Source organism: Myotis daubentonii, chromosome 19, assembly GCF_963259705.1.
Source record: "Myotis daubentonii chromosome 19, mMyoDau2.1, whole genome shotgun sequence".
Lineage (NCBI taxonomy): Eukaryota > Metazoa > Chordata > Mammalia > Chiroptera > Vespertilionidae > Myotis > Myotis daubentonii.
The window spans coordinates 11,360,592-11,385,901 of NC_081858.1; the positions used below are offsets into that span (position 1 = coordinate 11,360,592).

Here is a 25,310-nt window from a genome sequence, read left to right on the forward strand (position 1 = left end):
CTCTACCCTGTTCCCGGGTGCTCCCAGCGCCCTAGTCTCCTGGCAGTGAGTATGCAGAGGCAGCGGGGTTACAGAACAAAACATTTACTCTCTCGGGTTACGGTACAAATGTGGCCCCACCCATGTCAGATGCTGACTACCTTCTTCTTGGGCCTCAGGTCGTCCCCCTTCTCAGGAATGCTGTCGAGCTGTAAGTCCCGATATCGAGAGTCCCTGGCGATGTTGTTGCTGAGCACCATCTGCCGAAGGCTGCTGTGGTCCAGGGGCTGTTCCACTGCGCCAGAAGTGAGACTCGGATGAAGAGTTTGAGAGTCGAGCCCAGCACACCTCCCTCCCAGGGACAGTGCCTCTCTGCCCCATTCGTGGGTGCCCAAGGCAAGAATGTCCAAGCCTGGTTTGGGTTCCCCCACAATGCTGGGGTTGGAGTATGACCATTCTCGAGGTTCAGGGAGGAAGAGGATAGGCAGGGGTGTACTGCTCAGGGATGCCCGGACAGTAACTGTTGTTTTCTCCCAGGTGAGTTTGGTTTAATCTCAAGGAGACAGGGCCACCCCCTGTGCCGTTGTTCAGGAGGTAGACAGCACAAGGATGCCAGGTGGAGACGAATGAATGAATGAATGAATGAATGAATGGGCTGAAATCCAGCCCCTACTAGATTGCCAAACCACATGTACCCAAAAAGGGCACCTTTTTCTAATTAATGTGCCCAGAGGGGGTGCCTCTTTTAATTCACACATGTGAGTCACAGAGGTGAGTGAGCTAAGAGAAGCCAATATGTATCAACATTCCCTTGAACACAGGAGCAGGCATCTGACCTTGCCACCGGTGCCCACAAACCACCTCTTTCCGGAATTCATAGGGCCAAGGGAAGCTGTCCTGAGGCGGCTGACACCAGACCCAGCTTTCCTCCTGCTAAGTCTCGGTTGCCTCGGCTAAATCGAACAGAAGGCGTGCCCACACGTGCGCATGCGCGTTGGCAGGTCTTTCCATCCGTCCCTGGCATACCTGCATACTTGACATGCTGCTCAGAGAGGCGGGGCAGCATCTTCAAAATCTACTTTTTTCTCTGATTACTAAAGTAACACAGGTCATTGTAAAAAAAAAAAAAACACACACACAAAAATTTCCAAAAAAAAAAAAAAACTTAAACAATACAGAAATGTTTAACTCAGAAATGTAAAGTTCTCTGCAAACTACCACCCAGAAATATCTGCCATAAGTTGCCTCTACATTCTCTTTGTTCTCAAGTGCATAATCAAGGTGTTACCCTCTTTCCCTCCCTCTCAACTTCCCTCCCTCCTCCTCCTCCTCATCTTCTTCCTTCTTCCTTCTTCCTATTCTTATTCTTATTCTTATTCTTATTCTTATTCTTCTCTCTCTCTCTCATCATATATATCAGGGTTATGAAGGCCTGACCAGTGCATTGTACGATTGTTGGATTTTAGCAGCATCCCTGGCCCCTAATGCCAGTGGTATCCCCTCCTCCAAGTTGTGACAATCAAAAGTATCTCTGGACATTGCCAAAAGTCCCCTGAGGAGTAAATCACCTCCCCTCCCGCCCCCCCACCCCCCCCCCCCCCCGTTGAGAACCACTGAATATATAGATATATTATATACCATCACGTTCTTTTTAGTGGCTGTGTGGTAGCCCATTGTATGAGGAATGAATGGCAACTTCTTTAGCCAATCTCTAATGAGTGGGCATTTCAGTCATTTCCAGTTTGGGGCTGCAGTGAATATCCTACCACCTTCATCTTAGACCCCCGAATACGTTTTTCCTGGATGACCAATTCCCACAGGTGAGATTACAGGCTTAAGGGGTGTATCCACTTCTCAGGCTTCCCATACATGCTGCCAAACTGCCCTCCCCTCCCCAGATTCAGGGAGAAGGGCTGGTTCCTCACCCCGCTTGCCATGAAGGGGAGCATCATGAACTCTGAAAGGAAGGTCAATGGAAGGCTTCTGGATGGGGAGGGACCAAGGGAGGTCGTGGGTGCAGTGAGACTCAAGAGCACAGGGTGAGGGTGAGAGATGAGATCTTGTGAGCCCCTAATCTGCCAATTTGGAAATTTTGGATATTTTAAGATTCATTTTATTTTATTAAATGTATTTTTGTCGATTTCAGAGAGAGAGAGAGAGAGAGAGAGAGAAGTGTCAATGGTGAGAGAGAATCATTGATTGGCTGCTTCCTGCACATCCCCTACTGGGGATCGAGCCCTTGACTGGAATTGAACCTGGGACCATTCAGTCCGCAGGCCGACACTCTAGCCACTGAGCCAAACCAGCCAGGGCTTAAGATTCATTTTAAATGGTCATAAAACAGTTGTGATTTTAAAATATATCCAGGATAACTAAACGTCAGGATCTGCGGCGAGGCCACTGGGCCACAGGGAGAAGCATCCCTAAGGGAACCATGTCAAGTGGCCACAGCCAAGAAGGTACCGATGAAAGCGATGGGCTCATAAAAAGGGGGAAACTGAGGCTCAACACTGCAGACTCTCCTGACTGCAGACTTCCAAGGAGCCTTGGCCCAGCGACCTGGGCAGATCTGGGTAGAAAGAGAACTCACCTTCATCCAGCCTGTCGCTGAAGGGGTCAGCCCTGAGCACTGGGGGGCTGACCTTCACGGGTTCCGCGATCTTGAAGAGGGCAGAGCTGTCCCAGAAAGGGTTGTGGAAGGTCGGCAGGGTCTCGGTGTCGGCCTCTTCCATCTCCAGGAACCGCCGGAAGGACTCCAACAGCAGCAGATCGTTGGTCTTCTTTTCAATAATGGCTGGGGGAGGACAAGGCGGTCAAGACCACCACCAAGAGGGGAATCTCGGGGTGGTACCCCCCCCACCCCGCTGGAGAGGAAGGGAGGGAATAGGAAGTGGGGGCTGCCGTGCGCTCTTATATGGACAATGGCTTTCTCTTGGGTTACACCATGCATTCTTAAGGGGGCAGTATCACCCCAAAAAGGTAAAATTTGGTTCTTGAGAGACAAAAAGTAAACTGATTCTACAAGGTAGGGGTGGGGAATGTGTGGCCCATGGGTGAAGTCATTTGGTCTGGCCCGGCCAAGGCTTTGGGGTGAGTTAATTAAATGACCGAATACAGCGGGCTAATGTTTACTGGTAAGCTGATAATTTGTATGGCCCGAGAATGATGTTATAAATATCTAATGGCCAATGGCTCTGGGCAGACAAAAAGGTTCCCCCCCCCTGCTATAAAGTATAAAGCACGCATACAAGACATAAACAGCTATCCTTGTATCTGTTTATGTCCTGCATGTATATGTGTGCTGTATACTTTTATGCTTTATACTTTTATAATTTAGTGTATCAACAGTATTAAATTCTTATGAGGATGGGGCAGTCAGGGAAAGAACATCTAAAAAGGCTCCTTAGAAGGTGATAATAAAAAGAAGGTTGGGAAACATTGGGTTACAGTAAAAACTGGAAGCCTGGGCCTGCCCTGCTTTAAACTACTGATTTTTCCTCAGTGTTCTCTCTGTCTCAGACTTCAGGCCTTGCTCATTTAGGCAGGCTGTTCCTTCTGCCTAAAATGCTTTCACTACACCTTCCCTGAATAACCCCTACTGGAGTTTTAAGACCCAGGTCAGGCCCTGCCACCTGCAGGAATGTTTCCCGGATCTGTCTGGGTTGGGGGAGCTGCCCTTTCCCCTGTGTTACATAGCCCCGTGCAGTCTCCAGAGTCATTCATTCATTCTACAAATGATTATTGGATGCCTACTAAGCCAGGGACTGTGGTAGACTGTGGATGCATGGAAGGAAAAATCCAGTATCAACAAACTGGCAGTCCTGCCCTAATAAAGGTCACTTCTTTCTTTCTTTTGGTGAAAAAACTAAAGCACAGAGAGGTTCAGAAAGTTGCCCAAAGTCACACAGCTTATAAGAGTACAACCAGGGCCGAAACCGGTTTGGCTCAGTGGATAGAGCGTCGGCCTGCGGACTGAAGGGTCCCGGGTTCAATTCCGGTCAAGGGCATGTACCTGGGTTGCGGGCATATCCCCAGTGGGAGATGTGCAGGAGGCAGCTGATCGATTCTTCTCTCTCATTGATGTTTCTAACTCTCTATCTCTCTCCCTTCCTCTCTGTAAAAAATCAATAAAATATATATATTTTTTTAAAAAGAGTACAACCAGGATTTGAACCCAGGCAGGCGAGCATTAGTGCCCACATGCTTTACCACCAGACTTACTGCCACAAAAACAAACAAACAAACAAACAAACAAGAACAAGTCCTAATGCCTGGTTACAGAAAGCTCTGGAAATGGTTCCTAAGATTTTAACGGGCCCCAGCTTGACTCACCCAAGTACTGTGGAAGGTTGATATCGGTGACTTTCCCTGTCTCCCCTAACTGCACCAGGATCTTGGCGGAATCACAATTTATTTTCTTAAAAAGGTCCTCCACTGAACTCCTGAGTCGCTCCAAGGTCTTTTGGATCTCCTTGTAGCTGTTCTCATACATATCTGCCTCCTCCGTGGTCTTCTTTAGTTTCTCCTGGTGGCAGACCCCGATTCCCACCCCAGGTCAGCCAGGCTGCCACCTTGGGGTCAGCCCCCCATAAAGACTTTCAGTGGGGATGAGGGTTCAGGACCCTCTGGGGCCAGGGTCTCCAAACTGCAAGTTTTCAAACCTCGAAGGGGGTGCAAGATCAATTAATGAGCCTCAGTCAGCATTTAAAAATGGAGTAGAACAGAAAAGAAAGAGAAAAATACTAGAATGCATTGCAGGTAATAGGATAAGTATTATTCAATGTAAGTTTTATTGTATACATAATGTATGTATGTATTGTATACATAATGTATGTATATCTACATGTGTACTGGGTAGTTAGTTTGTGTGTTTTTTTTGTTTTGTTTTGTTTTTTGTTTTTGTTTTTAAATATATTTTATTGATTTTTTACAGAGAGGAAGGGAGAGGGATAGAGAGCTAGAAACATTGATGAGAGAGAAACATCGATCAGCTGCCTCCTGCACACCCCCAACTGGGGATGTGCCCGCAACCAAGGTACATGCCCTTGACTGGAATCGAACCTGGGACCCTTGAGTCCGCAGGCCGACGCTCTATCCACTGAGCCACACCAGTCAGGGCATATGTGTGTTTTTTAATAATCCTCACCTGAGAATATTTTTCCATTGATTTTTAGAGGAGTGGAAGAGACAGGGAAAGACAGAGGGAAACATCGATCTGAGAGAAACACATCGATTGGTTGCCTCCTGCATGAGCCCCAACCAGGGTCCAGGCCTGGACCAAGGAGGAGCCTGCAACCAAGGTATGTGCCCTTGATGGAACCCGCGACCCTTTGGCCCACAGGCCGACGCTCTATCCACTGAGCCAAACCAGCTAGGGCGTGGGTTAGTTGTTTTTTTTTGTTTTGTTTTTTTAATTGAAAGCTGGTGACTCATTTATTAAAAATTATAGCCCACAGGAAGAAATATAATTTATATTTGCGGCCTAATTCCTACCTACCTATATATGTATGTGTATGTGTGTGCGTTCATATATATTATCTAATCAAATGAAATTAAAGTTTCACAAATCAATATTCTTATTGTGTGTTCTAATATTTTCTTTTCTATTCTGTCTCATTATTTTTTAAATGCTGGTTGCAGTCCAACAAACTAATTTCACCACTCACGGGCTAAAACATTGCTTGAGCCCCGTGGTTCTCAAAGTGGGGTCCCAGGACCAGCAGTTCAGCTTCAATGGGGAACTTGTTAGAAATACAAGTTATGGGACTGCAGTGCAGACTAAACCAGAGGCTCTGGGTGTGGCCTGGCAATCTGTGTTTTAATGAACCTCCAGGTGATTCCAACACCCAACAAAATTTAAGAACCTCCTAGAGTCCACTGGATCGCAATCTTGCCTTCAAGTTAATATCACCTCGGAGTTTAAAATGTTTGCTGTGCAGCCCAGCTGGTGTATGACTCAGTGGTTGAGCTTTGACATGAATCAAGAGGTCAGGGCTGCCAAAGCCGGTTGGGCTCAGTGGATAGAGCGTCGCCTGTGGACTGGGGGGGTCCCAGGTTCGATTCCGGTCAAGGGCATGTACCTTGGTTGCGGGCACATCCCCAGTGGGAGATGTGCAGGAGTCAGCTGATTGATGTTTCTCTCTCTCATCGATGTTTCTGGCTATCTCCCTTCCTCTCTGTAAAAAATCAATAAAATATATTTATAAAAAAAAAAAAAAAAAAGGTTGCGGGCTCAATCCCCAGTGGGGGGCGTACAGGAGGCAGCTGATCAATGATTCTCTCTCATCATTAATGCTTCTATCTCTCTCTCCCTCTCCCTTCCTCTCTGAAATCAATTTAAAAATATAGAATATATGCATTTGCTGCACAGACCCCAGTGTCAGATTCAGAGTCACTGGTCTGGGGTGCAGCCTGGGCATCGGGAATGTCAAAGCCTCCGAGGTGATTCTGACTTGCAGCCCAGGCTGAGAATCACTGCACTCGGTTGAGTGCTCCAACGCTTCCAGCATCGCCCTCTGAGTCCTCAACTTGCAAAGGTAAAATGGGCCCTGTAAGGACCCACCCCATTCCCCAGGGCTCTGTCCCAGGTCATTATTCCAAGGGGTCAACCCTCCCTGCACACCCATTTTCCAGGTGAAGAAACTGAGGCTCTGAGACACACAGCCAGGAAAGGGAAGCCAGGATTCCAACAGTCTCTCAACCACTGCACCAGGCAGCTTCCTGTCCTAGCTACTAGAATGTTCAGTGCCCAGGACTGCATTTTTCTCATAGTTCAGCAAGAGCTGCCCTCTCTTTCTAAAGGTGCATCAAAAGTTCACAATTTGCCCTAGCTGGTTTGGCTCAGTGGATAGAGCATCTGCCTGTGGACTGAAGGGTCCCAGGTTCGATTCCAGTCAAGGGCACATGCCTGGGTTGCAGGCTCGATCCCCAGTAGGGGACATGCAGGAGGTAGCCGATCAATGATTCTCTGTCATCACTGATGTTTGTAGCTCTCTCTCCCTCTCCCTTCCTCTCTGAAGTCAACAAAAAATATATTTTTGAAAAACTTCACATTTTCTTTAAAAAGCCTATTGTGATAGTGACAATATGTGTCCAACACCTAAAAGGTTCCAGGCATTTTACACGCATCATCTCAACTCATCCTCACAACACTGACCCAGTTTTCAGATGAGGAATATTGAGGTCAGAGAAGAAAAGTCAACTTGTTTTTAGCTCTCCTGTATCAAGTTGTCTAAATACCTGACCTTGGGTTCAACTCTTCACTTGTACAATTATTAGTAACAAGGTGATAGTAACGGTCCTATGAAGTGAGAACAATTATTACCCCCACTTTACAGGTGTTAAAACTGAGGCTAAGAGAGGTTGAATCACTTTCCCAAAGTCACACAGTTAGGAAGTGACTTTCCTGAGAGTTATAGCCAAGCATTTGTTTCCAAGGCCTAGTTCAGCTGTGGGCAAACTACAGCCCAAGGGCTGGATCCAGCCGTTTGAAATGAATAAAACTAAAAAAAATGTAATGATGTTTACTTTGAATTTATATTAGTTCACACAAACACTCCATCCATGCTTTTGTTCCGGCCCTCCGGTCCAGTTTAAGAACCCATTGTGGCCCTCGAGTCAAAAAGTTTGCCCATCCCTGGCCTAGTTGCTTAACTCCTATGCAAAACCCTCCCATCAAAGACTGGCCCCACCTTTTCTCCCAGGGGGGCTGGAGATGACAAAATGGAAGGTGTGTGGCAAGGCTCCAAGAATAGAGCAGATGGAAGCAGAACTAAGAAAGCTGGGGGCTATTAAGACAAATTATCCTGTTTTTGCACTTGAAAAGGCCTCCAGAAGGCCCTTTAATGCCAAAGGAACTCACAGCTGATGGTGGGAGAGATGCTTGGGGTTGCCTGGTGAGCCCAGCTTCCCTAGGCCTTCAAAGCCCAGAGAGGCAGAGCGGCACTAACCTCAGCCTCAAGAAACCACCTGGACGTTGGGTGACCCAAAGCCGAGGACATGGGACTGTAAGTCTGTGCCCAGCGTGGGAAGGGTCTCCTTGGACTTGGGTCATGCCTGGAAGTCGAACTCCTCACACCTGGACTCCTGGGGAAGCCTCTGAGCGGCAGCAGCTCAATGGGCATCGTGTGCTCTGCTTCCCCCCAGTGGCTCACTAGAGAATGGCACCGCCATAGCTGTCTACCAGGTGCATATGCCAAGAACAGAAAGAAGCCCCAGAGAAGAGAAGGGAAGTGAGCTAGGAACACAGTTCCTGGGCCAGAAACCATTAGATTATAAGAGGGCTTTAAAGTCAACTGTCTGAATTCACATCTTTGGCAGATGTTTGGTATCCATTCTCCCTTTATATCTGGATAACAAAACCTTGATTGTATTTAGGGTGGCCATGTGCCCAGCTAAAAATTGTATTTCCAACTCTCCTTGGCAATCGGAATGGCCAGTGAGGTGTAAACACAGAAGTCATTGGTTGAGACTTCCGGGAAAGAACTTTCAAGCTGGCTGACTCAACCCATGTTATGGCTGGACCATCGGCAGCCATACTCATCCTCACGACTAAGAGGCATCCTTGGGAATGTCAGCCACACACTAAGGATGGCAAAACAAAAAAGAGGAGCCTGGGTCCCTGATGACATCATGACTTCAGTCTTATTTCTTAACGAAGTAAATAAACTTCCATCTTGATTAGGCCCCAGTTATTTTGGGTCTGTGTTACTGGCAGCTAAATACTAGTACAACGCAAAGCTCATACAGTATTTCAGCTCCATGATGTTGGTCAAGTGACTTTGCCTCTCTGAACCTCAGTTTCCTCATCTGTAAAATGCTCCACCTACCTTATAGGGCCGCTGTGAGGATTAAATGAGAGTGTAAGCAAAGCACAGCCTAGTACCTGGTATGTAGTACTTGCTCAAGATATGTTTGTAATAACCATTATTGATTGAGAACAGGTTACAGCCAGGACAAGGGAGAGAAAAAAGACTGAGGCAGATATCTGTCTGCAATTTGCCAACCTGGGATAAATTTATAGTTGCAAGGGCCTGGGCTAGGCTCCCTGAAGTTGGGGAGTCTTTAAATGGACACAGTGGCCCTAGGGACAAAATGCTGCAGCAATACCGATAGCAGAGGCTGCCTGTGACAAAGGGTCAGATCTGCCAAGATGTGACTCAGGCCAGTAGAGAGTCACGGGGCAGGTTTCTTACTCCTCCTGAGAACCAACTGACAGGCTGCCTGACAGACAGACAGACGACAGACAACGGAAACTCCTGTGTCCCTTCCTTCCCATCCTGGTCTTACCTCCAGCTGTTTCATGACAGAGAGGTCATTATCATCAGACATTTTCTGCTGGGATTGCAAGTGGATGATCTCATTCTGCTCGAGAGAAAAACCAGACCATGAAAAAAGGGGGTGCTCCCCTCCCTGCCACACCTGGAAATCAGACTGTGCCTCGAGGAGTTTGTGAGGATTTAAATTATCCAATCCAAGGAGCCCAGGACTCCTGAGCCCCTCTTATGGCCCTGGAGGTTTCCTAATTTAAAAAAGGTGAGGGCCCGGCCAGTGTGGCTCAATGGTTGAGTGTTAACCCATGACACCAAAAGGTCACTGGTTCAATTCCCGGTCAGGGCACATGCCCAGGTTGCGGGCTGGATCCCCAGTAGGGGTTATGCAGGATGCAGCCAATTGATGTTTCTCTCTCATCAGTGTTTCTATCTCTCTATCCCCTCCTCTCTCTAAAATAAATAAAACGTATTTTTTTTTTAAAAGAATACTGCAGTAGTCAGCAATAACAACAAAAATAAAACATTGCAAGAATAGGAGGGTGGATGGCTCATTTTTTTCTGGATAAGTGTCTAGAACAGTGTGGTCAATAGAATTTTCTGTGATGGTTGAAATGCCCTGTCTGCATCATCCAGTGCTGTAGCCACCAGCCACACGTGGGTACTGAGTACTTGAAATGTGCTAGTGCCACTGAGGAACTGAATCGCCACATGGAGTGGCTACTGTAATGGACAGGCAGCCTCGAGCAGCGGTTCTCAAGCACTAGCATGAACCAGAATCACCTGGAAACTTTATATGCTCTTGGATTACATTTTCCCACAGGCATGTAGATTATGTTTCCCATCTTTAAAGGGAAAAGAGTAACCCAAAAAGAAATCTTCCAAAAAGATTAACCAATGCCATGGCCGGGTGATGGGATGCTTCTTGATTTGGGGTTCCCATTTATACTTTTTAGTATTTCCAAATTTCGTACATAACCTGAGTAGGTGGCATTCCTCTTCTGCCCAGAACTCTCCCACGGCTCTTGTTTCTCAGCGTGACTGCCAAAAACTCTTCTGGAAATATACTCTGCCCAGAACCCATAGCATCCCTCCCCTCTCGAACCTCAGCCCCCACCCCATCTCTCTCTCTCCATTCCAGGCACCCTAACCTGCTTGCACTCTCCTGCCCCAGGACCTTTGCACTGCTGTTTTCTCTGCCTGGAATAGTCATCCCCGCCCCCCACCCCCCACCCCCCAAAGATTTGCACAGCTTATTCCCTCACCTACAAGTCTGATTAAGCTTAACTTCTCAATGGCCATGCCCTCACCTGACTCCAGAATCCCTCTCGTCACATGCTCCACTGTATCTTTTCATACACGTTTCTCACTTTCTAATAAACTCTATCAGTTCTGTGTTTGTTGGACTTGTTGTTTTTTGTCTGTTTCTCCCTGGCAGAAAAGCAGCTCCATGAAGGAAGAGCTTTTTGAAACCTTGCTCACAGACATATTACCAGTGCCCAGAACAGTGTCTGGCATATAGAAGGTGTTTAACAAATAACTTGCCGGATGAACAAATAACCCAAAAGAACACTTTTTCAATTATAATATACACCTTTATGCATAATATGTGATAATAACTATGTTACGTTTTTAAAGCATCACGAAAAAAGATCAGAAGAAAACAGTTCAAAATGATTGTGTTTAGGCAATGGAATAATGGGCGGTTTTTAAAATTCTTTCTATCCTTAGGTAGTTTCCAAATTTTCTATAATGAGCATATCTTTCTCTTCTAAGATTTTTAACATATTAAGCCTTCCCATTGGAAAGCAGAGTTTTCAGGATGTATTCAACAAGCATTTGCAGCTCTATTTAAGCCCCCAAAGGCACTTTGGTAACTTCAAAAAGGAGCTCAGAAACTACTGCTCTGGTGCAAACATCACTCTACAGATGGAAAATCTGAAGCCCGGAGAGGGCATCAGACACATCCCGCCCTAATGCCAGAGGCAAGCTGTGTAGCAAAGAGTAAGTACCATCATGGGGAATGGGAAAGATCTCGGTCAATTCTGTTGGGGAACCATTTCCTGGCCAGGTCCGTTTCCTCAAATCCCTCTCTATGGCTTGTCTCTGTCACCCCACTGGGACTAGTAAGGTGCTCCTTCCTGGAAAATAAGGATTCGGGGTCCTGCCAACTCCCAGACCACCCTTCCATGTTCCTTCAGATCTCTTTGTATTCAAAGACCCTCCCTGCAATACTGCACATGGCCACCAGAGGGGAGTGGTGAAGCACCTACATGGGAGATCGCAAACTCAAGCCCAGCTGGCCTGGCTGAAAGAGGGCAGGCAGGCTTGGGGGGATGATAGGGGCAGGGGACTAAGCTTCCCACGCGACAGTGGGCAGGAGTTGTCAAATCTGACTTTCCAAGAGAAATCAGAAACCCAGCGTTTCATTTTTAAATGCTAGCAGCTAATACATCTTTTAATGTGGGGGTGGGGGAGACCAAGCAGAAACAAAAAGGAAAGCTGCATACATCCTGTTGGGGAACTAGCCCTACCCATCGCTCTAACCACAACCCTCCAGGTAGGGGAGAAGGCAGATGTTAGAATCCTATTTGTTTTTACCTTTTTTTTTTTTTTTTTTTTTTCACCTAAGCCCTAGTTTGAGCAGAGATGCCACAAGAAAGCCAAAAGGTTAAGTCTCAGGCACTTCCTCCAATCACCCATCCACCTCCACCCCTTTCATCAGTTTATCTGTTTTCTCTACTGGTGTTTCCTCAGAACCTGAGTTTAAACAAAAATGTTCTATAGATTTTTTTATAAAGTCTTGGAAACTACTGCTCTGGTGCAAGTAGTCACTCTACAGATGAGGAGACTGAGGCCCAGAAAGGGTGAGGATTTGGCCATCTTCATCAGACACGTTCACCCCAGTGCCAGAGGCAGTCTGTGTGGCAAGTGGAGGACAGGAGAGCACCTCGAGGTGAATGGGAAGGTCAAGGTCAATTCCTGTTTGGGAACCAATTACTAAATGTGCCTCCCACTGTGTGCCAGGGCAGGGGGGGGGGGGGCTTCCTGGGCATCAGGAATGCAGAGGGAATACACTGTGAGCTGGACATTCTCCATCTCTCCCAGAATCTACCTTCCTGCCTTCTGGCTTGGGTTGGGCCTATCCAATGAGAGACACCAGCTGGAGATTACAGGGCAGAAGGAGAGTGAGGCTGCGGGTACTTCCCCACTCCTTGGCAGGTCACTACTTTGGCCACATCCCTCCAGGAAGGGCACACAGACAGCTTTCTCCACACACCTCGCTCCTGATTCCAGAAACTGCTCCCTCCCCTCACCAGTTCTGGACCCCTCTCCTCTTGCTGGTCCTGCACTCTCCCTTCTTAATTTCCTTTGTAAATAGTCCCTTTTAAAAAACTCACCTCAATTTACCCATTTGGGGCATGCCATCTGTTTCCTGGGACAAACCCTAACTGATACAACCGCCTCCATTTCCGCCATTTCTGCATGCCACCTATACTATTATTATCTATCAACCTACTATTACCTCTGAATAGTCTTTAATTCAACCAAACTTTATTTTAACATGTTGATCATTATTTGTTTACTATTATTATTACTGATCACACTAATAATATCCAAGTCACAAGTTTGCTCTGCAAGCTACATTTTTCCTAATCCTCATTAAAATTAATTCATCGCTGGTAAATTACAAGTTCCACCTATACATTCTAGCTATGATCTACTTACACAAGCCCCACACTCAGGAAACAGTGCCATTACAAAAGGAAGTGGCTCCTCTAGTCATATAAACAGAACACTGAGAGCTCAGAGGGAAGAATAAATTCCCTGAGGAGATGGCATTTGCGCAGGGCAGGGACTAATGTGCAGTATTTCATCAGAAGGCGGGCAAGGGGATGGGAGGAGGAAGCAGCACAAGAAAAGGCTCTGGGGAGGGAAATGCATGGCCCAGCTGGGCCTGGCAGCTGCAGAGGGAGCCTTGGGGGTCGTGATGGGGCGGAGCCTGCAGGGGCAGGTTGAAGCTGCATTTTGAAGAGCCTGGAGTGTCACCCTGAGTTTAGACTCTACCCTTGGTAGACATCCCAACGGCTGTTTAGGTATGCTCTGGGGAATAAGTAGCCCAGGGAGCCAATTAAGTTTGGGAAATGACGGGTTCAACGAAGGCAACCAGGTTTCTTCACCAAAGGACTTGGCAGAGCATTGACTATGCTCATGGACATCAAGTCTCTCCAAGATGAATTGACCATCTCTTCTCAATTCTGTGAAGCTGTTGATTAACAGAAGGCAGCAAGCTTTTGAGGCAAAGAGCCAGATAGATTCCTCAGGATTTACAGGCCACGTATGGTCTGTCTTATATATTATTCTTATTTGTTATACCCCTTTAAATATATAAAAACCATTCTTAGCTCATGGGCTATGCAAAAATAGACCACAGGCCATATTTGGCCATGGCTATAGTTTACTGAACCCTGGATTATAAAACATGACATGGATAATAGATGTCACTTGGAGTGAGGGGACATGGCCACATTAAGCGTGTATATCAATTGAAAGGCAAATACCAATTCCAGACAGGCTGAAAATGCAGGCAGGACATTGGGGGAAATGTAGTGTTTCCTGAATTGATTTGCCCTCGAGGCCCTTTTTGTTGCAGAGCATCTCAAAGAGTGTTCCAAAGAGCCCCCAGTGGGTAAGGCTGCTGTGGGGGCGGGCCGGTCTCAGGCCTGGGAAAGAAGAGTGGCCCTGCCCAGTCGGTATGGCTCAGTGACTGAGTGTTTGAGGGTCAACTTACGAACCAGGAGGTCACGGTTCAATTCCTGGTCAGGGCACATACCCGGATTGCGGGCTTGATCCCCAGCGTGAGGCATGCAGGAGGCACCTGATCAATGAGTCCCTCTCATTATTGATGTTTCTCTCTTCTCTCTCTCTCTCTCTCTCTCTTTCTCTCTCTCTCTCTCTCTCTCCCCCCCTCCCTCTCTCCCTCTCTCCCCGTCCCTTCATCTCTGAAATCAATTTTTAAAAAAATTTTTTGTAAAGAATGGCTCTGACCTGGATTTTCTCGGTCTTCTTCTCCATCATCTCCATGTCATTGTTGAGCTCTGTGACATACGTGAACCGGGCAAAGTTCTTTTCCTCCTTGGCCAGAAATTCCTCAATGAGCTGATTCACGTTCCCATTCTCTGTCAGCTTCAGCAGCCGGAGGTGGGCCACCTCGTAGCTCTCAAAACTCTCACCCTTGCTCTTCCTCCTGGGCCTCTTTGGCTTGAGAGCTAGAAAGGAAAAGCCAGTGATATGAGTGTGAAAAGGAAGGTGCTCAGTGCAGTGCCCAGCAGAGATGTGTTCTGTGTTTATAAAGACTGTGCCTTGGGGAGGACGCTAGGCTTTCCCAGGAGATGGGGCAGGAACTTCACTCCTTAGTTGCTTCACAAATATCTTAACTGCACACCTACTATGTGCCAGACACTGAGTGGGGCTCTGTGAGTACAAAACCTTTGCCCCATGGAGCTTTGGTGGGGGAATCAGAAAAAAAGAAGAGAGCCAAGTAAAAAGAAAAAGAAATCCAATAACTACCATTGTGGCCTGAGAATGAGGTGCTGTGACAGGGAGCTGGATGGTCAGGGAAGTCCTCTCAAAGGATGAGACATTTGAGCAGGACGAAATTCAAGGAGGCCCTGGGGACAGGGGCCTGAGACAGGCTCAGAACTTGGCGGATTCACGAAATCAGAACCAAGAAAGTTCTCTAAACCTTGCTCTCTCCAGCCTGGATACCTGCAATAGCCCCTACTCTCCTGAACTCAGTCTTAGCTTTCTGATTTGGTCCCCATGTGGCAATTAGAAGGCTCTTTCCAGGCACCTCTGGTCACCTGAGCCCTTGACATGCTGTGGCTCTCCACGGTTGCTGGGTTGAAGCTAAAGCTTCTCAGCCTGGTTTACCATCTGGTCCCTCTGCCTCAGGAGAGCGTACCTTCCTTTTTGGCCTGCTCTTCGAACTCCATCCGATCATTCAGCTTGATGAGCAGGAAGGATTTGAGCTTGGTCTCGTGGTCGTAGACGCGCTCCAGCTCGCGGATCTCTAGGTTGTACTGAGAGATGTCCTTCTGCTGGCGATCCTTCATGGCAGCCATTCGGGCGGTGGCTTCCAGTCTGGGCGAAGGGGGCACAGAGCCTGAGTGTCCAGAGGGTCCTCCCCTCTCCCTGCCAGCCCAGAGGGCCTTTCTGCCAATGACCACCACTTCTTTCCATCAGGGAGTGGAGGAGCAGCCCTCTTTACCTGAATGACAGGAGCTACTAAGTCTAGACCACTCCCAGGAAATTCTTCTTCTTTCATCACCACCAGAACACACATCGCCATCATCACCTCCACCATCATCAGCATTATCGCCATCATCATCATCATCACCACTTGTCAATTACTATGTCCCAGCCACTCCTTAATACATATATATTATTTAATCCTCACTACCACCCAAAGAGGTCCTATGACAATATAGTAGTGCTAGAGCCAGGATTCGAACCCAGACCTCACTGACTCCAAAACATGTGCTCTTCACTGCTAAACTATATGTCTTTTGGCCCTGTGAGGGTAAAGCCGGGAGACTAAGAGAGACCCCTAGGACTAGAGGCAGGGGCACCTGAAGGAGATAATATGGCATAGAGCTTTGAATCTCAGATCTGCCATTTATCTGGATCTCAGGTATTTTGGCATCTCTAAGCCTCCACTTCCTGGTCTATAAAATGGGGGTATAACTCCTATGGCATTTGTGAGGGCTGAAATATTCCCCAAAGCACCTAGCATCAGGCTAGGCACACAGTCAGCGCTTAGAGTTATGATGATGATTTAAGGTTCCTCAACACATAAGCACAGGAGGCAGTAGGGGCCCAGAGTAGGACATTAGATGATCAGCAGGGGTCTAAGAGACCTTTTTTCCCCCCGAGGGTCTCTCCCTCAGCCCACCTCTGCTCATAGGCCTGAGCGGACTGCTCAATGGCCTCATTCATGATTTTCTTCTGCATTAACAGGCGCCCATGGAGCTGCTGGTAGGCGTGGTCATAAGCTGCCTTCTCAAACCGCAGGTCCTCAATCTCCTTGCGGAGCTTGGAGTTGGTGGTCAGCATCTTGTTAAAGTTCGTGGTGACCTGTGGGGAGGGGTGTGCTTCAAAACAGGGCTCGTTCCTAGGGCATGAGACAAGTTTCCAAAAAGCAGCCGGAGGGCTGGGAGGTCTTCCCCCAACCTCCCACCCCAGGCCCAAAGGACAGTGGCTTGGAGCACTGGGTGAGAGGCTTAAGTTGGCCACCAACTGGCTCAGTGGCCTTTGACAAGTTACTTTTCTTGGATTTCAAATTTCTCACCTATGTTTATACCTAACTTCTGGTTTTCAGTAATTACAGGGGTGAGGGGAACAAGCTGAATGATACCATGAGGAGCAATCAGCCAAATCCAGCAAGTAGAACTTTCTACAGGGCAAGTGACCTGGTCTCTTCAATAAGTTGATGACAGGAAAGAAGTTGGGATGGGGCTGTTTTCATGCAGAGCTTCTCACACTCAGCACTCTTGACATTTTGGGCTGGATGATGCACTGTGGTAAGGGCTGTCCAGTGCTTTATAGAGTGCTAAAGAAGCAAGACACTACTGAATTGACTCAGGAAGAAATAGAAAATCTGAATAGACCTCTAACAAAAAGCCAACCTCTACAGACAGGTCATCATTAGATCACGTATGCGTTTATTAATTCATTCAATCAATAGATGTCTGCTGAGCACCGACTGTGAGCCTCGCACTGTGCCAGGCATTATTGATTCTTAACCACCTTTATCCTCACTGGGGTTATTAATAAACAGTGCAGCTCTAGCCGGTGCGGCTCAGTGGGACTGCTGGGACTGAAGGGTCCCAGTTGTTTCGATTCCAGTCAAGGATTGTGCCCGGGTTGTGGATTCCCAGTAGGGGGCGTGCAGGAGGCAGCCAATCAGTGATTCTCTCTCATCACTGATGTTTCTATCTCTCCCTCTCCCTTCCTCTCTGAAATCAATATAAATAAAAAAATATATATTTTTTAAAATAGTGCAGCCTATGTCCAAGCCCGGGAGGTTCTGGGGTAACTGTGGAAGGGGTCCAGAAACCTGCATTTTGACATGCATCCTAGGCATTCTGAGCATGGCAGCAAATCACTGCAGGGATATTAAAGAGATACTGCCTTGCCCTCAGGCAGCTTCCAGGCTAAGGGGGCAGGGGCAGGGGGGCGGGGGGTAGAAGGGTGGGGGGAGTCAGACAGAGACCAGGTCAAATTTGATTCAGCCATTCTTGGGCAAAGCTTGGGGTCAGAGTCTTGGCAAAGCTAAGATCGTTGTGTAGTGAGTTACTGACAAGCTTCCCTCCAAATCAATTCACTTTCCTTCTCTTCTGGCTAGTGTCCGGGGAGCTGCAACTTCACAAGCCAGACTGGAATGTATTGTTTGTACCTGCCCAGCATTCCTTCTCCCTTTCTTTATGCTTTTCTTTTCTTTTAAATATATTTTATTGATTTTTTACAGAAAGAAAGGGAGAGGGATAGAGAGTTAGAAACATCTATGAGAGAGAAACATTGATTCAGCTGCCTTCTGCACACCCCCTACTGGGATGTGCCTGCAACCAAGGTACATGCCCTTGACCGGAATCGAACCTGGGACTCCTCAGTCCGCAGGCCGATGCTCTATCCACTGAGCCACACTGGTTAGGGCTCTTTATGCTTTTCTAGGGGAACTTCTCCCTCAATCTCAGACCACATCATTGGATAGGGCTGCCTTCCCCAGGCTGATGGGAGAAGGGGGAGGAGGGAGGAATGTAGTCCAAGGGTAGCCACGTGACTCCAGACCACAGTGATTCAGGGATGGGCACGGGACCCAGGCTGGCCCCATGGGAACCCTGGGACTTGTGTCTGAACTCCTAGGGAAGAGAGACTCCCTTTCTGCTGGTGTCTGTTCACATTGGAGGCCGCCCAAGAATGATATCCACCCAGAGAAAAAATGGACAGCTAACGTGTCCTAAAGACATGTTTGGAGCACCTAGATCCGTGGTTCTCAACCTTCCTAATGCCACGACCCTTTAATACAGTTCCTGACATTGTGGTGACCCCCAACCATAAAATTATTTTCGTTGCTACTTCATAACTGTAATTTTGCTACTGTTATGAATCATAATGTAAATATCTGAAATGCAGGGTGTATTTTCATTGTTACAAATTGAACATAATTAAAGCATAGTGATTAATCACAAAAACAATACGTAATTATATATGTTTTCTGATGGTCTTAGGCGACCCCTGTGAAAGGGTCGTTCGACCCCCAAAGGGGTCGCGAACCACAGGTTGAGAACCGCTGACCTAGATCCACCTATGCCTGAAGGTACCACTTCTTCTCTAAAAATCTTCACTTCTATAACCAATACATTAGCTATTTTTGCTTATTCCAGTTTGCAACAAAATCCTGCTTAATGCCAAAATCACAGCAGACTGAAGGCGATCAGGAAACGCCCCTTTCTTTTTATGAAGGTATGCAAACCTATGCCTACTATTTCTCAGCGACATCAATGACAACCAAAAGGCACTCGCTCTAATAGCGGCACGAGCAGATTGGCATGGGGGAGGGAAGTCTAACTAATTCTGCCTGGTGAAGGGTCATATTTGAGCTACTTCTTGGAAACAAGTAGGAGTTTATGAAGCAAGGGAACTAAGAGTAGGCATCCCAGAAAGGGGGGAGGGAAAGGGGAGGAGTAGAGGGTATGCGGGCATCCGCACGTGCTAAGGTGCAGAGAGCAAGAAGGAGAAAGGCACCTTGGGTAACAATGGGCCAACAAGAGAGGGTGGAACAGAGAGGGTGGAACAGAGTGAGAGGACGGTAAATTCTAACAGGCTGCCTGATCTAGACGTACACCCTTAGTTCACCACCCCCTGAGCCTGTCTACTAAACGAATATATATATTCTGCTAATGGCTCCACAGACATCATTCTTTACCCTGAGCAAAGGGAGGCAGAGACGTTTGCAAAGCTGCAGAGAACCCCTTACGTACAAGATTCAAACGTGTCTCTAGCATGTGGATCTGTTTTTGCAGTTTCCGGGGGTGATTGGACTCCTGTGTTTTTGTGAAGATCTGTTTTTGGTTTATAATTTTTTTTTCCATCTGAGTAATCTGAAAAGATAATTAAAAAAAAGAAAACCCAGCTGTGTTAACATCTGTATGGATACAAATCCGACAGTTCACTAACTTGAGTGTGCTAAAACAAAAAATTGCAGTGTTCTTTCTTTTCCTATAAATAGAATTTTAATTTCTCAGATACATGCTCAATTCAACTTAATCCTGGCCAGTTTGGGGTAAAATGAAGCAATTTAGAGGTTTTTTGTTTTGTTTATTTAAATCCTGACCCGAGGATAGTTTTCCATTGACTTTTAGAGAGAGTGGAAGTGAGAGGGAAAAACAGAGAGAAATATCAATGTGAGAGAAAAACATTGATTGGTTGCCTCCTGCATGAGCCCCGACCAGGGTCCAGGATGGGGAGGAGCCTGCAACTGAGGTAAGTGCCCTTGACCTGAATCGAACCTGGGACCCTTCAGTATGCAGAATGGCACTCTACCCACTGAGCCAAACTGGCCAGGGCAATTTAGAGTTTTTGCTATAAATTTCACTCACCTGTGGGCATAAATTCCACCTTACCCTAACCCATGGTTCCCAATAGAAAGTTTCCAGGGGGTATTTCCCCCACAAAGAGCCTGCTGTAACCTGGTGGAGTGTTTTGGGGCTCTTGCAGTGATGGGACTCTAGTGGCACTTAATGGGCAGGGCAGGAGATGTCACACATCCTGCAACATCTGAGACCACACCAGACATCCAAGAACTGTGCCCCATCCTTGGTGACTGTCCAGTGCCCCTCTGAAGGTATGCAGCTGTAAAATCCTCTATAATCTTCTGTACCTACAATCAAGCTGTCTCCTACATATAAACACAGTTTGGGGTTTTTTGTGTGTTTTTTTAAATATATTTTATTGATTTTTCACAGAGAAGGGAGAGGGATAGAAGAGTTAGAAACATTGATGAGAGAGAAACATCGATCAGCTGCCTCCTGCACACCCCCTACTGGGGATGTGCCCGCAACCAAGGTACATGCCCCTGGCCAGAATCGAACCCGGGACCCTTCAGTCCGCAGGCCGACACTTTATCCACTGAGCCAAACCAGTTAGGGCTAAACACAGTTTTTATTCAAAAAAATAATTAATAATATCCTTTTGATCCACATTCCTCTTGAGCATTATATGTTACCTGTAGCCAAATGCATCCTTAACTGTCACACCATGGATGTTACCCACCACTTTATATAACCCCTGACCTCCCAGCTGTATTAGTCCATTTCTCCACTGTGTTCTCCAGTGCCTCCTCAATGTACTTCGAGTAAATTTTCAAATTCTTACTGCATCAGCCAGAAGATGTTTGGTTATGCTCCAGTAATAAACACCCCCCAACTCAGTGATTTAAAACAAGAAAGGTTTCTTCCTCATTCATGCTTCATATCTATCAGTGATTGGTGTTTGCAACTGATATTAGTCAGATTTTGGATTTTACCTGGACTTTACCTCTAGCCAATCCCTAGGGGTAAAGTAAGAATTTGGAAATTTATTTACAGTACAGTGGGGAGGCACTGGAGATCATGGTGGAGAAATGGATCAACAGAGCTGGAATCAATAGTGGTGGAGAGAGTGGCCAGTCACATTTAGGAAAGTGAACATGGGAGGGGTGTTATATCTGCCCTAAGGCATCATGGGTACTTCTCATACCCCTTCCCCTTGCTCTGTGTTCTGTTTGGCCCTTTAAAAGTAAGACCATACCTTCTCATCCAGTTCAGCCAAGAGCATTTTCATCGATTTAATCAAGGAGTCGTAGTCCTCTTTGGTTTGCAGCAGGAAACGCAGCTCCATATAGTTTTTCTCATTCAGATCCAAGTTCTTGGAGGACTTGATGAGATTCAAATGTAGGGTGATCTCATCCTGCTCCTCTTGCAGGGACTTGATTTCCTTTCTGTTAGGAAAGCAGTGCCCAATTAACCCTGACCCCGAGTTCGCCTTAGTCAGACTCTCCAGAGTCCTTCGCTGTGAAAGGAGACTCGGAGAGGTACAGCCCACTGACGCGGTGGAAGGGACCTGCCCAAGTCCTCGGTCCAGGTCTGGAACTCAGATCGCCTGCCACCCAGTTCACTGCACCGCCCACTGCTGTGCCTTCCTCCAAGGGGCATTTTTTTCCTCGGGAACAATTTGGCGCTGTGCCTGTCAAAACCCATTACCCAGACATGGCGGGGGCCCCCACGTTCTCTTTTGCCCCCAGCTCACTGGCATATTTCCAGATTTTACTAATAAAAGGGTAATATGCTAATTAGACCGGGAAGACCTTCAGGGAGACCATCCGATGTCCTTCCCGACAAAGCCATGGTGGCAGGGCCAAGGCTGAGGCTGTTAGGGGCGATCAGGCTAGGAGGGGAGGGTTGGGGGTGATCAGACTGGTGGGGGGGCAGTTGAGGGCAAGCAGGCTGGCAGGGGGGCAGTTGGGGGCATGCAGGCTGGCAGTGGGGGACAGTTGGGGGTGATCAGGTTGGGGGGGGCAGTTGGGGGCAAGCGGGCCGGCAGGCAAAGTGGTTAAGGGCGATCAGGCCGGCAGGCAGGTGAGCAGTTAGGAGCCAGCGGTCACGGACTGTGAGAGGGTTGTCCAACTGCCAGCAGTCAGACATCCCCCAAGGGGTCCCAGATTGGAGAGGGTGCAGGCTGGGCTGAGGGACACCCCCCCCCCGCATGAATTTCGTGCACCAGGCCAGTAGTCTCTAATAACGAGAGACAAACCCATCAGACAATTTTCAATTTTAAATCAACATAGTAACCCTAACTTCCCCTAGTTTCTCTACTTGGGGTGCTAATAATTTGTTAAATTGGCTGACCTGAGTCTCCTCCTTTCTCTCCCTCTGTCTACTCTGGAGAAGAGAGAGGGTGGGGGATATGGGCGAGTGGGGGTTTCAGAAAGAGAAAAAGCTCAGGAGACTACACAACAACTGAACAACAGAAAACAGCACAGTGGCGACGTTTCTGGTAAACACTGGGCACCCCACACCCGCTGCCCAGTGCGGTTTGCAGGCCAGCTGCCCCACCATCCTCGGGAAGCTTGGAGAAATGCAGAGGCTCAGGTCCCAGCCCAGGACCTACTGAATCAGAATCTGCTCTGTAACAAGCTCCTCAAGTGACTCGTATGCCCACTGAAGTGCTGGCAGTGCCACACTAGAACAGCGTCTGCAAAGCTTTTTCTATAAAGGGCCAAAGAATAAATATTTTAGGTTTTTCCAGCCAGACGGTCTCTGTTGCAACTACTCAACAAAGTAACCATAGGCAATGCATGAACAAATAAATGTAGCTGTGGCTGTTTTATTTACAAAAACAGGCAGCCAGCCAGACCGTCCTTTGTCGACACTGTTCTAAAACAGCACCATGTAATAGATCATTTTGCAGTGATGGCAATGGTCTCTGGCTGCGCTGTCAGATAGCATCCACCAGGCATGTTTGGCTTTGAGCGCTTGCAGTGTGCCTAGTGCAACTGAAGAACTGAATTTTCAATTGTGTTTATTTAATTGCAATTTTTTAAAATATATTTTTATTGACTTCAGAGAGGAAGGGAGAGGTGGAGAGAGAGAGAAATATCAATGTTGAGAGAGAATAATTGATTGGCTGCCTCCTGCACGCCTCCTGCTGGGGATCAAGCCCACAACCCGAGCATGTGCCCTGACTGGTAATCAAACCATGACCTCCTGGTTCATAGGTCAATGCTCAACCACTGAGCCACACAGGCCGGGCAATTGCAAATGTACATAGTCACATGTAGCTAGGGACTGCTAGCGTGCACACCCAGTTCTAGAGCATCTAGTCTTCCAAGCCTGGCAGGTGGGACTTTCTCCCCCATTTAAGCCCAGGCACAGATGTGCAGGCTGGGGACTGCATGGCCCAAAGGAGCACCGTCTGCTTGAAAAAATATCGATTTGTTGATTTATTTTACACTTTTCTGGGAGACACTTTATCTTGTTCTAACAAACCTCTACATGGTGACAATGTTTCCAACAGATGGCAGTACATCTCTCGAGAAAGGGTGCCTTTTTCCTACTGACATGCAGATCCCATGTGGACTAGCAGTGGCTGCGAGTCAAATCCATGGGAAATCTAAAGAGCCCCTTCTCCCTCTCTTCCGAACGCCACGCATCGTCTAACAGCAAGATCTTCTTTCTAATAATGGAAAGCTTCTGCCTGTATAAACATTAGGGATGGAGCTGAGAAATTACATTCCCTTGGAGGGAATCTAAAAATACCTGTTTAATGTTTGCTTATTTAACCTCAGGAAACACCTTCCTACTGCCCAAAGAAACTATACATACCATAACCCTAGGGCAACCTGATTTCAAACATTCTGAGAGAGAGAGAGAGAGAGAGAGAGAGAGAGAGAGAGAGAGAGAGAGAGAGAAAGAAGAAGAAGAAGAAGAAGGAGGAGGAGGAGGAGGAGGAGGAGGAGGAGGAGGAGGAGGAGGAGGAGGAGGAGGAGAAGGAGGAGATGAAGGAGGAGGAGAAGGAGAAGGAGGAGGAGGAGGAGGAGGAGGAGGAGGAGGGGAGAAGGAGGAGGAGGAGGGGAGAAGGAGGAGGAGGAAAGAAAACCATTGATCTGCTGCCTCCTGCATGCCCCGACCAGGAACCGAACCAACACCTCCTGGTTCACAGGTCGATACTGGACCACTGAGCCATGCCAACTGGGCCAGTCATTCTACCTTGCAGGTCCCATCAGGATGCACAAGCAGGAAACATCCTCTGGGGCAGCGGTTGCCAACCGGTGGTCCGTGAGGTCCGAAAGGTTGGTGACCGCTGCTCTGGGGTGTTGACAGCCTGGTGACTTCTTCTCTGGGCATTCCCCACCTCCAGGGCTAGGACCATGGAAATGACACCTATAGCCATCTTGTGTCCTAGGCCTCAGCCCCACCTCCGGCCACCACTGATTGTTCTAGGAGTAGACATCTGACCCGAGCGGTCCCAATCAGATTCTCTCTCTCCTGGGAATTTGGGGTTGGAATTGATTCACAACAGTCTCTCTGTGTGACCTTTGATAGTTCAAGAGCTGGAGGCAGCCTGGCCAGTGTGGTTCAGTGGTTGAGTGTCAACCTATGAACCAGAGGGTCACAGTTCAATTCCCAGTCAGTACATATGCCCAGGTTGTGGGCTCAATCCCCAGTGGGGGGCATACAGGAGACAGGTGATCAATGATTATTTCTCATCATTGATGTTTCTGTCTCTCCCTCTCCCTTCCTCTCTGAAATCAATAATTTTTTTTTTTTTTTAAGAGTTGGAGGCAGCCATCTTCCACCAGCCATGGCTGAGATTCAGAGAGAACACCCATGTATAGAAAGAAACAAGACCCAGAAATGGTTCCTCATTTGGGTCCTTCCTTAAGACATGGATGCCCTGCTCCCCTTGGAGTCCCTGAGACACACTGGATTCTGAGAATCATTTCCCCCTGCCCACTGAAGCTATATCCCAAGTGGTCCTCAGATTGGGTTCAGAAGTAGGGCCCTGGCCCAAGGCCCCATGAGAGGGCAAGCCACGTGAAACTTTCTTACAAGTTCACTTAGGACAAAGCCCCAACCATCACTCACTGCTGAGTCAAGATCTTCTGCTGGGAGCTGAAGTTAAAGGACTTCCGACTTTCCACCATCTTCCGGAACTGCTGCCTCAGCCTCCGAAGCTCCACCTCAGCCAGCTGCTCTTTTTCCTTCTCGGTAGGTTCCGGGGGATTTTCGGAGTCTTTTCTCCTGATCTTCTTTGACTGGGTGAGGCAGAGAGGGCATGAGCAACAGGTGAGGTAAGCAGAGACGCCCACATTTCAGCTCCAGGGCAGAGGACAGGGTGCCTGGGGCAAGGCTGGACGTGGAAGATCACCCTTGAGTGATGTCAGCGGCGTTATCTGTTACGTGGGAAACACCCCCAGCCCCAGGGTGCCAGAATGGAGGGAAGCTAGGCCCCATTGCTGCA

The 25,310-nt window shown here is 47.7% G+C and overlaps 2 protein-coding genes across 2 annotated transcripts in view; one reads left to right on the forward strand and one right to left on the reverse strand.

The window, feature by feature from the left end:
* The window catches only part of PHETA1 (PH domain containing endocytic trafficking adaptor 1), a 396,663-nt gene that overhangs the window by 300,824 nt on the left and 70,529 nt on the right, over nt 1–25,310 (forward strand). The gene's annotated exons all lie outside the window — the stretch shown is intronic.
* On the reverse strand, nt 69–25,008 carry CCDC63 (coiled-coil domain containing 63). The gene is made up of 10 exons (XM_059676685.1): nt 24,935–25,008; nt 21,099–21,288; nt 19,292–19,411; nt 16,204–16,385; nt 15,214–15,392; nt 14,298–14,518; nt 9,268–9,342; nt 4,312–4,504; nt 2,570–2,773; nt 69–274 (listed from the first exon to the last, which is right to left on the reverse strand). The coding sequence occupies exons 1-10, from the start codon at nt 24,991–24,993 to the stop codon at nt 126–128; spliced, it is 1,572 nt and encodes a 523-aa protein (XP_059532668.1). The 5' UTR covers nt 24,994–25,008; the 3' UTR covers nt 69–125.

What these genes read in the sequence shown, in the direction of transcription:
- CCDC63 (XM_059676685.1), bottom strand. Translation starts at nt 24,993, where the DNA reads ATGGTGGAAAGTCGGAAGTCCTTTAACTTCAGCTCCCAGCAGAAGATC. An exon ending in TGGCTGAACTGGATGAGAAG is followed by an intron (nt 19,412 to 21,098) that starts GTATGGTCTTAC and finishes TTATCTTTTCAG; the next exon opens with ATTACTCAGATGGAAAAAAA. An exon ending in CAACCTTCCACAGTACTTGG is followed by an intron (nt 2,774 to 4,311) that starts GTGAGTCAAGCT and finishes GTCCTCCCCCAG; the next exon opens with CCATTATTGAAAAGAAGACC.